This window comes from Pogona vitticeps, chromosome 4, assembly GCF_051106095.1.
Source record: "Pogona vitticeps strain Pit_001003342236 chromosome 4, PviZW2.1, whole genome shotgun sequence".
NCBI classification, from domain to species: Eukaryota; Metazoa; Chordata; class Lepidosauria; order Squamata; family Agamidae; genus Pogona; species Pogona vitticeps.
The window spans coordinates 132,857,633-132,870,474 of record NC_135786.1 but is presented as its reverse complement, the minus strand read 5'-3'; the positions used below and the strand labels follow the sequence as shown (position 1 = coordinate 132,870,474).

Below are 12,842 nucleotides of genomic sequence, written 5' to 3'. Positions count from 1 at the left end.
AGTGCAATTATTTTTATTACTGTATTTTTAAAGACAAGATCACATTTAAAATGAAGAAGGAACAGACCAGGAAAAACAATTGTTTTATTTTGTAACTTTCTGAAATACTTTCATGTTATGTCCTGTTTTGTTAGTTCCTTTGTTTTATTTTAAATTCTATTTCATCTGTTTCTCTGTCTATGGCTGCTGTTAAGAATTACATGTTGGATCAGGTGGAACTTGGCCAGTGAGGCAACTCTTACCTTCTGTGAAAAGACATCTGTGATTTTTTTAAGGCCCAAATTTAGGGACAGGGGAGAGGTCTACAAGGTACTTAGGCCTTATTAACCTCAATTAATTTTTTATCTTTCTGTCCCAGAAAGTAACATGACAGGCACCTAATTGGTGTACCATATTAATTCACATTACTAATAAAGGTATCTTGTAATTTCATGTTTGCATTTTAGTGTTTCATGTTCTTCATGTTCTGATCTGTTGATTTACAGTTTCTAACAAGTAACATCTTGAAACGCCAAGGAGTCTTTTATGTATCTGGGCCATGTTGCCAATTTGGAAAGATTAGTCATCGGACAATCTCAAGAACAACATTAGTGTCAATTTGACCGGGTATCTGCAGAGCATCTCCAAAACAATGCACTATCAGAAATGGAAGAAGTAGAAGATACTTTTCTTTGTTTCCTTTGCAATAATTGCAGTGATTAGTGCATATCAAGAGATACGTTCTGTTCTGACAACGTGTCTGGGACAGATGCTGCATCCCCATCCCATTTGATATGTAGGGAGAATTCTGTTTTCCACTTCCAGAAGTTTTAATTTACTTAAGAAGTAGCAAAGGGCTGTAGGAATTATAATCCCCAAACATCCAAAATGGTAAAAGTTATCCACCCATTTCTAGCTGTTGAAGATATCTGTGTAGAAGCCTACTTCTAGGATTGATCTGTTCCTTATTTCTCCACCTGATGTCAGTTTATCACAAAGATTCGGTAGTGGGATGAGTTATATGATTTCAGGCAAATGTACAGTATTGGTACTTACCCAGATAGGTCCTCTCTGCTCCAAGGGCACATTTGCAGGAAATCTGATGCAGCACTTTTAACACTTTCCCCCACTAAATAGCACTCTGCTCAGTCAGAGCTTATTATAGCACTCAAGTCCCATGTTTAAAATACAGGGCAGGGCAGGGTGTAGGGGTGTGTGTGTGGTGTGAAAAGTTACAAATGACTCACTGTGGCCACTGAAAGGTATTCTCTGGATTAGAGCCTGATCTCACAGTTAGTTGCATTTCTGCAAAAAGAAGGGCCAAATCAGTAAGTAGAATGTCAAACTTTTTTTTAATGAAAGAAATGTGGTACAGTGTTCTTGGAACAGATGCATTCCTTTGGATACAGTAGTTGACCTGCTACATATTTTGAAGCAGAAGAATACTAGGGCTGCATTGCGCAGATTAAATATTTCATTTTCAAATCTGTGACAAATTCTAATTCAAGAGTCTTGGCTATATAGATTGAACTACTGATTGTGCAATTTACTGATGGTTAAGTGTTAACATTTCAAAAACAGACCACATCACTACAAAAATTGCCATTTCATCTGTTACATATATACAAAAATATACAGGCTCCTCCATCCTCACCCCACCCTTGAACCCATTTTGACCATTATGAACCCCTTTATTTTCCCTTGTATACAAAGAGACTTGGATAACGTTATCTAAAATAGTTATTAGGAAAGTGTGTCTGGTATTCTCACATCAAAACAAGGTGAGGTGAAAGCAAAAAAATGGGCATAACTGCAAGGATTACTGTATGAAAGCAAGTTGAATGTGTTTTCAAAAATCTGAGTACAAATCAGTGTTAAGAAATGGTTCTTTGTGCTCCTAGAAGTGCAGGAAGGCACGTGATACCTTCATGCCCTATGCACGTAACGATTTCTAGTGACTCAAGGCAGCATGCAGGAGCTGAAAACCTTTAAATGTACAATACTAATATACAGAGGCTCTAGTATTTTCTAGAGGAACTAATTCACAGTTGCTGGGTTAGAGCCAGGATCTGTTTTCCATGGCTGGAAGAGCTTTGCTCACTGAAAATGTGACTGCGTGATTCCGCTTTGCTTCCCCACACCACAGCCAACCCATTCAGCAGGGTCCCCCAATCCCCAGCATAGCTTTTTAAAGGAGCTGTTGCAGGGGGAAGACTGAGAAATCTGCTTTTGCCAGAGTAACCCAAATTGGGTCCAGCTTTAATGATCCCCTGACACAGTTGTTGCAACTGTCGTGCTATTTGTGGCATGGAATAGGTACACAGCAACATGCATCGCCAAGCATTTGGACACAAATGAGAACTGGGATGATCCTAGATCTTTGATGCTGTCCAGTGCATGTTTGCACTTGCACCTTCCCCCGTTATATACTCTCTTTAGCAAACACCACTGTACATGTGGACACACACAAACACCACATAAAGAATTAACTCTCAGTGTTCCTTCTCCAAGAGGTCACACATCAGACAAGAGATTCAGAGAAGTGTTCCCACCACACCAGTATATAATAGTCCTGAAATTAAAGAAAGAAGCTCAATGATAAGATGATGGGGGTGGGGTGGAAATAAGATAGTAGGATGCTGCCTGTGTTTGGTAACTGGGTACCTTAGAGATAAGATTTGATGACGGATTATAAAGCAGAATCTTCATTAAATGATGGAAATATCAAATACAGGATGTTTAACTGACAGGAATTGCTCTTCCTTGAGACAGCAAAGAGGAAAGGGTTGGGAATAATGGTCCCAAACACCCGTAAGACTCAAGGAAAGGCTGCAGAAGCAGAAGAGCTCAAGGAATGTCCTGGGAGCATAACGCTGCTGGTCCTGTTTCCTTGATTCTACAAGAGGTCAGATCCTGGCCCAGTCACAAAGGGCTGGAGTAGTAACCTCGAACCAGCACACTTGCTCCTAACAAAGCTCTGTGGCAAGGATATTCAGTATAGGAGGGGGCTATCCCTGGGCAGCAGACAGTGGATATTAATATGCAACCATGAGTAACTGTCATCATATCCTATCCTTCAACCCATACAACTGCTGTGCTCATAGAAAAACCTGTTTCCTTCTAACCAGAATTTGAATGTGCACAGAGAGGCAGTATGGGCCAGTGGAAAAGTAATGGACCTGGAGAACAATTTGGCTTGAATCTGGAGAGTCATGAACTAAGAAGCCTTGGAGAGATGAATGATCCCACCATATCCAACAGAATTCCACAAGTTTTCAGAAATATTTTCAAAGTAACCCTGATAATTCTACTTTAGTGAGGGAGGAAGAACTGGTTCCTTGCCACCTGCCCCTTTCTTACAAAACCAGAAGGGCACACAGGCGTGGGATAATACTGATCTAAATCAGATGGTGGTTGTAGACCAAGAGTGAACAAGTCCTATGAGGGGTAGTGTACTGCCTCACCAAATCCAACAGGGGGACACCTGCTGCTGATGAGAGAGGGGAACTTGCATTCTGTGGCAAGTTGCGCTAGCAGTGTGTGCCTTATTTCCCTGCTGATCAGTGGTGCCAGAAACTAAACAGAAAACAAGGTGTGCACACAATTTCTCAAAGGAAAATTCTCTCACCTTCCCCATCCTCCATAACTGTAAAAGTAGTATTAGGGTTTCTGAGGCCGCGAGAACAGTTTTGGCCTGTATATGAGCAAGGGGCCATGTGTTACAGACAAATAACCTTTAATAGCCCAAATTTCAAAAGTTAATCAGTGAGTACTGGATCTTCTTTGCAACTCCATCCAGTTCACTGGGTGCTGTGGCACTCAAGCCCAGCTTAAACAAACTTTGCTGTAAACTGAAATAAGATCGATTAAGTTTCTGTTGGGTTAGCAAGAGCCTATGTATGCCATCTGTACCCTGGTGTCATGTTTTTTAAAAAAACACATATTCAGGATTATCATTTACAAATGGCTGTGATCCAGCATACCTTCTCTCATGGTGATCTTGGAAATTTTATATCAAGAGAGTAAAAAAAAAAAAACAGGTTGGGGAACCTTTGAGTTAAAAAAAAACAGGTTGGGGAACTTTTGATCTTGGCTCTTTCACATAGGCATCAAGAACAAAATCATGTAATAAACTTCTTCCACAAAGTTTCTAGATTAGGTGGCATATGGCCCAAGAAGAGTCATTTTTAACGCATCAGAAAAGGTAAAACAGGCACAATGAAAATAATTCCCACCAACAGTTCTTTCGTAGATAACATTTTTGGAGACATGAAAATTTATCTCACACAGTTTACAACTGAGACTCTGGGGAGCAAGATTCAACAAAATAAAACCTAACCCATAAAAATACACCCATCTCACTCTTAATACTTGCCAAAGCCCAAAGTGTCTGTACTCAGTATATGCAATCCAGAGAAAGATAGGCGTGCCCAACTCCCACTGAAATCAATGGAATGAAAATGAACAAGATGCTGAAATCCTCACTTTGCCACACCTAAATTTTGCTGGATTACCTCCAGTTGCCTCAATGTACTAATGGAAGGGTTCAATAAACCGGGGGGGGGGGGGGGGGGGGAAAGAGAATTCCATAAACGTGAAGCAACTACCAAAGTTTTTCTTAGGCAATGCACACAGATGAACTCTTCAACAGAAGGGAAGAACATGCTAAGAAGACTTCAAAACAAAGAGGGCGGCAAAGGTCCTGACTGGCACTTGATGAAGATTACAAATCTCCATTCCACTGCCACTGTTACGAGTCTTAGGCTCCTGCTGTAAAATGTTAGGAAGGCCCTGGGGAGTGCTCTAGACCTCCTTACCCACAACAAACAGAAACTTTCAGCAGCTCTCATCTCACATTCAGATAAAGAACAAATACTACCTTAAAATATAAATTCTACACTACTGTGCCACTGACATTCATCAAGTGGGACCAAAAGAAATCATGGTAAGTTACTTAGCAAGAATGAGACCTCACATCAAGGAATGCGATGACTGGAGACTTACAGCAGTTGAAAGGTTTTCTCCCATCTGGCTTTCCAATATTTAAATCTTTATCACTTCCATCCTACAAAATCCAAGATCAAGGTGGGGACACAACCTGCAGATTGAAGAAAGCTTGGAAAGGCCACATTTTTTGGGTTAAAGTTCTCAGAAACCCCGAGCCAGATGTACACTGACCATGTTGACCTGCAATCCAAAAAGGTGACTCTGAAGCTCTGGTCTTCAAAAACCTGTTCATGGACTAACATTTATTTTGGGTCTTCTGCAATATTGACCAATGGCCTATCACCTAATCATGATGAGATACTAGTCATTAATTTTAAAGATGTCAGAGTGCTTGACAGAAATATATAATGTTTATTTGCCATTAAAAATGTAAACCATCAGGAAATATAGCAATTTGATGTGTTATCTAAAAGCCTCCTTCACTATTATAAAGTGAATGAATCAATGTATTTTTACTTATATAAATGCAATTCACCTGTGCTGCTCTTGCTTCTTTCTGATTGGCAGGGTAATCATGTATTTACTAAGATAAAATTCAGCGGAAGCATGCAGAGGTCTGTCAGATGATTGAAGCAGATATTTAAGACTCACACTGAACTGACAGAATTTAAAAGCAATTAACCTTGACTGGACTTGGGTGAATTAATAATTTCATCAACCATGCTAAATTTTCTGTTTTGTTATTCCCTTGTTACTAACTTCTTAATCTGTTAATTTATAAGTAAGCCATATGCAGAGCCCTGAAATATCCCTTTTCATCAAGCTTTCTAATGGAGAAATAATTTATCTGTTAACCCTCCCTGTTCTCCTGAGACAAAAGTTGCACAACAATTTAAATCCACAGGAATATTTGGAGTCATCAGATTCTGTACTTTTTATATACAACTGGTTGCACAAACTGAAATGGCCTTCCCAGGCCTCACACTTTTGATATGCACTTTTGATTACAAATCTCAGCAATCCCCACCATTATAGTTGTTGGCTGTGGATGGCAGGAGGTATACTCCAGCACATCCTCAGGGCAACAGGTTGGAGAAGATTGAGGTCTGCTCTCCTGAAATTCTTCCATCAAATGACGGCTTTAAGTAGTCATCTGTCAAGGGTCTAGAAATGACAAGGCCCTGCACTGCCCATTCTGGAGAAAGGGAAGAGAGGCAGGGGAAAGAACATCACCTCTCTTTGTTTTCCTTTGTCTGTGCAGGAATAAGAACCATGAAACACCACCTACAGAACAGACAGGAATCATAGAATCAGTGTGTTGGAAGGGGCCTATATACTGTACAAGTGCATGGAGTCCAACCCCCTGCTCAATACTGGAATCCAATTCAAAGCAGATCTGACAGACAGTTGTCCAATTTTCTCTTGAATGCCTCCAGGAAGAAGAACAGGGAAGAATTTAAGTGAGAAGATGGAAGTTTGGGGGCAGCCTAGGATTGGAGCAGCTCTTGTTTCTGTTCTGTATTGCTGGGAGGCGGTGAGATAATTTTTCTCTTTTACAGTTTTTCTACCAGGCTATGAATTAAAATCAAGCATACCAGAACTATACATTTATGTGGCATCGCCACATGTGCATGTCCCTATCACGATACACATAAATGCAAGGGAAAACACACAGCAAAATTGCAGGGGATGTTTGAGGAGGGGTGAAAGGAAGGGACCTTATCATATCAATGAGTCAGTCCTGTTTCTGTTAACATTTTTGCATGCTTCCTCCACTATGCTTTTTGAAAGGGAGGTTTTCTATAACTGTAAACTTGCATAGCACAGAGATTTAAAATCTGCTAGGCCCCATGACAGTTTAGAAACTGTGCAGGTACAGGAATGCCAGGGAGGAGTCAAAAACCAAAGGTTCCGGACCCTCCCTTGCCCCCCTTTTACTGCAGGCTTCTTTCTCCCTGACAGGCCCAGTGGTGGCCAACACCACTCACTGTGGCTGCCACTCATGACCTTGTTTACTATCCCAGCATCCCCACTTCCTTGATCTTGCTGGTCGCCAATACTGTAGCACTTTGTGACACCACCAGTAATAAAAAGACCCTGCCTTCAGCTCAGTTCAGGGGAGGAAGGAAGAGATGAGAGGAAAGAAGAAGATGCATTTTATATTACAAGTGGCTTGATGTCAGAAGGGGATGAAATTGAAGAATAATATAAAAGAATTAACTTTGGGGAGTCCCTGGAGGAAACAAAAAGGGGTGACTGTCATATAGGTGTTCTGGAGGGCAGCTCCAGGGACAGGAAGCAGCCAAGAAGAAAAGACAGGATTGCTTAAGGGGTTAGGGTGCCTTCCGTCAGCTAAGGATACTGGTGGTTGAGGAAATATGGTCTCAAACACTTATATATTGGGATATGAAGGCAGAGAGATAAAGCGAATGATGGTCTATTGTGCTTTGGAGGTAAGAACAGGAATGGAGAGGAAGCCATTATACACATTCCTCAGAAGGAATTGACACCCCCATGGTTTCCATCTAAGGAGAAACACATCTCCAACTCTGAGCCTCTACAGACTTTCTTTTCTCTTGCTTGAAGACTGGCAAGAAACTCATCCATTTGGGTTTTTCAGTGCATACCTCAAACAACAAAAATGAAACAAAAACAAGAACACAAGAAAAACACAAAAACAAAACCCCAAATCCCCCCAGACCCCCAGAGAATTAGCCAAATCAGACACACCTTCTCTTCAAATCTAGAACCTCTCATTTCCCTTTCCTTGTAACATCAACTCAGTCTTTGGACCTCATAAAATGCAGTTTAATTTCTCAATTCTCCACAAATAATGCACAGACTTCTTGGTATACTTAAACAACATCCCTTCTTGAAATGCTCCATATTTGCTTCAAACACATATGCTCTGAATTTCTACAGGCTAATCAGAATAAAGTGAAGAGAAAGCATATCTTTTGTTCCAATGGTTATTTTTAAACACATAGCTATAGAATGTGCAGTGCCTTTAATACAGGCTAAGCCTTCCCACCTCTGACACGAGTCTGAAAAGGATGTTGACGCAACTCCTAGCAGTTTATTATTAGCAGCCTGATATATATTAATTATGTCAAATTAGCAGCGTACCAAATTAGTAGTGTAGTGTTTCTGCAGATGGTGCTCACTATGTGTGTAAAGAGACAGTGATGTTTTATGCTTCCCTCCCCCGAATGTGTGAAAAACATCCTTCAGAGGGTAAATGTGTAACTAGAATTTGGAAAGGAATTTTGAGTAGAAAAACAGCAAACAGACAGAGGATCAGAATTCCCTTCTCATCTTACTTCCCCCTGTGCCTCAAATTCTAATTTAAAAAGCATTGAGGCTTAGTTACATGCATTTGATGCATAGATCATTGACTGATCCTCAAGACAGGTCCAATCGTGACTTACGACAGCCATCTTCAGTTTTGTTCTTGTCTAAACCTTAGAGCCCCAAACTGCTCCTTTTCTATTGGGCCATTTGAATGACAAGAAAAGAGTGCAACAGCAGAGCACCAGGTCCCCTTTGTTCCAATGGCAAGACATACTTCTCTTTGGAACAAATTTGTCAGTAGCAAAGACATTTGTGTTTAAGGAGTGGAAGGTGCTCGCAGAATCCAGCCTTTATATTTCACAAAGAAATACCTTATAACCAGTATTCTACACAGACACACACACCATATTTGGAAGACGAAGGGACGCCTAAGGATAAGATAGAAATGCATAACTCCACATTATACATTAACAGTCTAGGTCAGGGTGGTTTCACACACACAAGAGGGTACAGAAGATTAGGAAGAGGAATGTTCGGTCTCTTTCATAACGAAGATGGCAAAACTGCTCTTTATACTGAAGCAAAAACTTTATGTGTGCATCAGTGGACTATATGAATGATATCTTATAAAAACAAAGAGGACAAACAGAAAGCAAATGTGAAGGCTGGGAAATTCATGCTGTTGTTAAATAGTAACCCAACTAGCAAAACACCCCAAACAGAAGCATCCAGTATTTAATATCTCCTGTTTTGATGCAGAGGGAGCACTGAAATGTCAGGGTGGGGTTTTTTCATTTGGAGATCAGACAAAAATTTAGCCAGTGCTCAAATCCCAGAATGAAATAGGTTCACACTACAAATAAGCTGACTGAGCAGCCACAGATATAGTGCTCCTGGGCTAATTCACTTGTCCTGAAAGCATATCATGCAGCTGTTAAGTGCAAACAGGCTTCTTTCTGCTACAGCTGTACAAATAAATCAGTGCACAATCCTCAGTCCTAGATCCGCAGGAATGTGGGCCCTAAACATAGGGCCAAGATACTCTACCCTTCCCAATGGGTTTCCAGCATTTTTCTTCAGGCTTCTTGGACAGGTTTCCTCCTATTGAGTATTCTGGAAAGGTTTTGTTGTTTTCAGTGCCAGCAGTCCCTTAGTTCAAAAAATTCCAGAGACGTCAAAGAACGCAAGTGCTTTCTCCAGGTCCTTACGATTCGTAGTGCCTCTCACTAGTGCCTGTGTTTTTTCAACCACTGTTATTATCCTGCACACACAGCAAGGCAGCAAGGTGATGTCAGTCTTCCCTCAGCAAATGTGCTAGGCCTTATTATTAAGTCTGCTACCTGGAGAGAGATGGAGAGAGATCCTAAGGAGGCAGAAGACAAGACTTGCCATTCATTCTCAGCAGTGTTCTTGTCCATTTGGGAAGTCAGGTCCTGAACACACTGTGTCATTCCTGGCAGTGTATGTCATCCCTTGGGTAGTCAGTTCCTGAATGTATTGTGCTTGACACAGTTCTGTAGGATTGGCTTAAGTGTTTGGAGGAGGGATTAAACTATAGTAATATAAAAGGGAATGTGCTTTCAGCAGAAATAATCCATTGGCACCTTGGAGATAGCCATGTGAGCCTATTTCAGCAGGTATGGCAGAAACAAAACACACGTAAAAACAAAACATTTTGGCACCTTTAAGAGTAACAGGTCTATTTCACTCTGAGCAAATGGGTGGTAATCCATGAAATCTCACCTGGAGAGGAATCTGCCAATCTCAAAGACTCGCAATGCTGTTGTTTCTATTTTTGTTTTGCTGTACCTCAGAGACATAATCAGCATCAACAAACATAACAAATACAGTTCATTCTTTTTTAATGCTTGATTATCAGTAAGCCTTGCTAAAAATATTAAAGTCACACAGCTAGTTCTTTTTGAGAAGTGAGATTATTAGAAAGATGCTCAGGGTGCTGTTCCAAGCAGCTTTATGACTCATTTCTCACACATTTCGTGTGTGAGATCTCAGAGCAAATGCCAACACTGCAGCTCCAAACAAGCCGTTTTTGCCTCTGTTAGGCTACCGGGGTCGGCAAAGCACACACAAAATTAAACCAGAACATCTTCTAAGCAGCAATGACACTAACACAAAAACCGTTCTGCTCAAATCCAATCTGAGGAACGAGGTGTGACACCTAAGGGTAAAACTGAAAAAGTGCAATAATTTAAATGGAATTAATCCCCAAATTTAATTCATCAGATTGTCAAACACATCCAAGGCAGTGATATTTTCTGTTTGTTCAGCCCCACAGTAGAAACGGGGGGGGGGGGGGGGGGAGAGAGAGAGAGAGAGAGAGAGAATAAAATAGCAAATTCTAAATATGCTGCTCTGAGAGCACTCTCCTGAGACAGGAATGCTTGTACTGTATAGCTATAAAAATAGGAAGTTAAAAAAGATACTTAAAAAGGTTTACAGAAATTTTAGAAAAGAAAGTAATTACACTTGCTGTTCGGGAGACCCAAAAGAAGGTAAGGCAGCCCAAGCTGGCTACTGTCTAATTATGTGGGTTGCAAAGGACCAGTCACTCTCTTGGAGCTCTTTTATAGCAGGGTTGATTGTATCTGGCAAGGAAAGAATCGGATCTGAGAACGAAACAAAGCTGGAAAGTTCCCAGTGTTGAACAGTATAGCACAAGAAGCGTTGATGCCTTTTTCCATACTAGCTGTGCCTTACTTACATGGTGTTCTGTATAAAATAATGTGATCTGGACCTACACTGAGCCTGAAGAAGCATGTGATGAAGGAATTTGTGCGCCTCTTAGCTGTATCACCTCGGACCTCTTCAGCTGTGCTGTATCGGTGATCCAGGAATCTCTCCTCTCCTGAGGAAACAGACCCAGCCTTCTGCTAGATTTATGGTTCACCTCACATGCCAATTTCAAAACCAGTCTTCCTGGCTCAAGAACTATGTAACAGCCTTTCACTTGATGCTGCCCCATGGTCCTTGCGTTTGATTAAATGAACAGAGAGAACTAAAGGAAGACAGGAGATAGGAAAAGTGTCTGCAAGTATGCCTAGGGATATACTGTAGGATCTGCTATTTTAGTTGGAGGTGTAACCAAAAATAAAAGTCCACAGTCATGAACACAAAGTATATTATCTTTCTCTCCAAGTAACACATGGCCGTATCTATTGTCAAGACCAATTTAAAAATCTCCTTCCCACCGGTAGTTAGATCTTCAGAAGGTAAAGAAAGGATCCAACAGTGGAAGAGTCCTGTATATGTTCTTAGCTGTGAACATCAGCTAACCAGGTAACTGTGCATCTCCCTGGAATTAATGCTCAGAACCACGCCTGAGAGATTGCCTAAAGAAGAGAAAAACAAAGCACTAAGATTAGCAACTTGCGAGATGTTGACACGAACCCCCCTTTTGTAGTAGGAATACTTCCACCGAATGAGATGGTGGCCTTATTAAATCACATCAGGAGAGAGTGGGGCATCCATTCTGTGTTGTAGTGTGGAACATGTTGGCTTTTGATGAGTTGTGGTCAGTTTTACAGTTTTGACCCAGTGATATCACAAAGCGGCATGAGGGGAGCAGGCGAGGGAGGAAAATGAAACCACAGGCTTCCTTTGAAGATGACACTGACCTGGGATTGGACACTGACTGCCATCAGCAATAAGGGAACTCTGTAGCTGTTCAAGTTTCCACCTCGCCCAGAAGGAGCCACTGCAAGGTAAAGGTGTGGAGTCCCAAGGCAGGGGTGGCGAGAAAGGAGGCAACATAAAATATATAGAAACAAAAGAAGCAGATGGGTGAGTCTGGAAATATGCAATTGTAAATTTTCCAAAATTATGAGAAGAGAGAGAGAGCAGAAAATGAGGCTTTGTTTAATCCTACTGTGCTGTGAATAGAGAACAGTCTGTTTGAACAATCTCTGTGGTGAGAACCAGTTGGCACACACGTGAATTCCCACAGCACCAACAGCCTTCTGAAAGCAGCAGAATTTTTGACAAGCATTTCAGATCCAAACCAGAAACAGCAGAGGAGTTGTCCTCTATAGTCAACTTAAAAGAAGTTTTAAACAAAAACAGTGAGTGGAAAATTCTGTATTTTTACCTATCATGTGGCCCTGTTGACCTAACTTAATAAATTAACTAAGAGCTTTGAAGTTGACTGGAACTTATGACAATTATTCCCAGGGTTTCCTCATTATAGAGCATTCAGAAGTGGTTTACCATTCCTTTCTTCTGAGGATGCCTTGGTACCATGCAGCTTGTTCAAGTTACATAGGCTGGCTCTACTCCTACAAAGCATAGTGAGGAATCAAGCTACCAGATGATATAGACTCACTAGGCTATCTCGCCAGGCCAGATCAACTATACGTGCAGTCCAATAAATAGCAGCAGCACCAATCACCTGTCAAAAGGTGAGGAATGGGAGATATGAAGCAAGCAGGATGAATCTAACTCCTCCTTTCCCCTCCCAAAATGGATGACAAGGTGGTCTGTCATTGTCTAAAACACAGTAGCGAGCCTCACCCAACTTAGGATGCTATTGTCATTCTATATGCCCTTAGATATTACAAGTGTTTTTGCCAATGAAACAACATAGCGAAACTATCAAGAAAACAGAATGT

The 12,842-nt window shown here is 41.1% G+C and overlaps 1 protein-coding gene across 2 annotated transcripts in view; it reads right to left on the bottom strand.

The window, feature by feature from the left end:
• Positions 1–7,175: 7,175 nt before the first annotated feature.
• Positions 7,176–12,842, bottom strand: part of SORCS2 (sortilin related VPS10 domain containing receptor 2) — a 172,409-nt gene continuing 166,742 nt past the window's right edge. For both annotated transcript variants that reach the window (XM_020790539.3, XM_020790538.3), the window contains exons 27-28: positions 11,853–11,932; positions 7,176–11,567 (exon numbers count right to left, since the gene is read on the bottom strand). In XM_020790539.3, the coding sequence (XP_020646198.3) occupies positions 11,544–11,567; positions 11,853–11,932 (104 nt within the window). In that variant the 3' untranslated portion in view covers positions 7,176–11,543. The remainder of the gene's footprint in view (positions 11,568–11,852; positions 11,933–12,842) is intronic.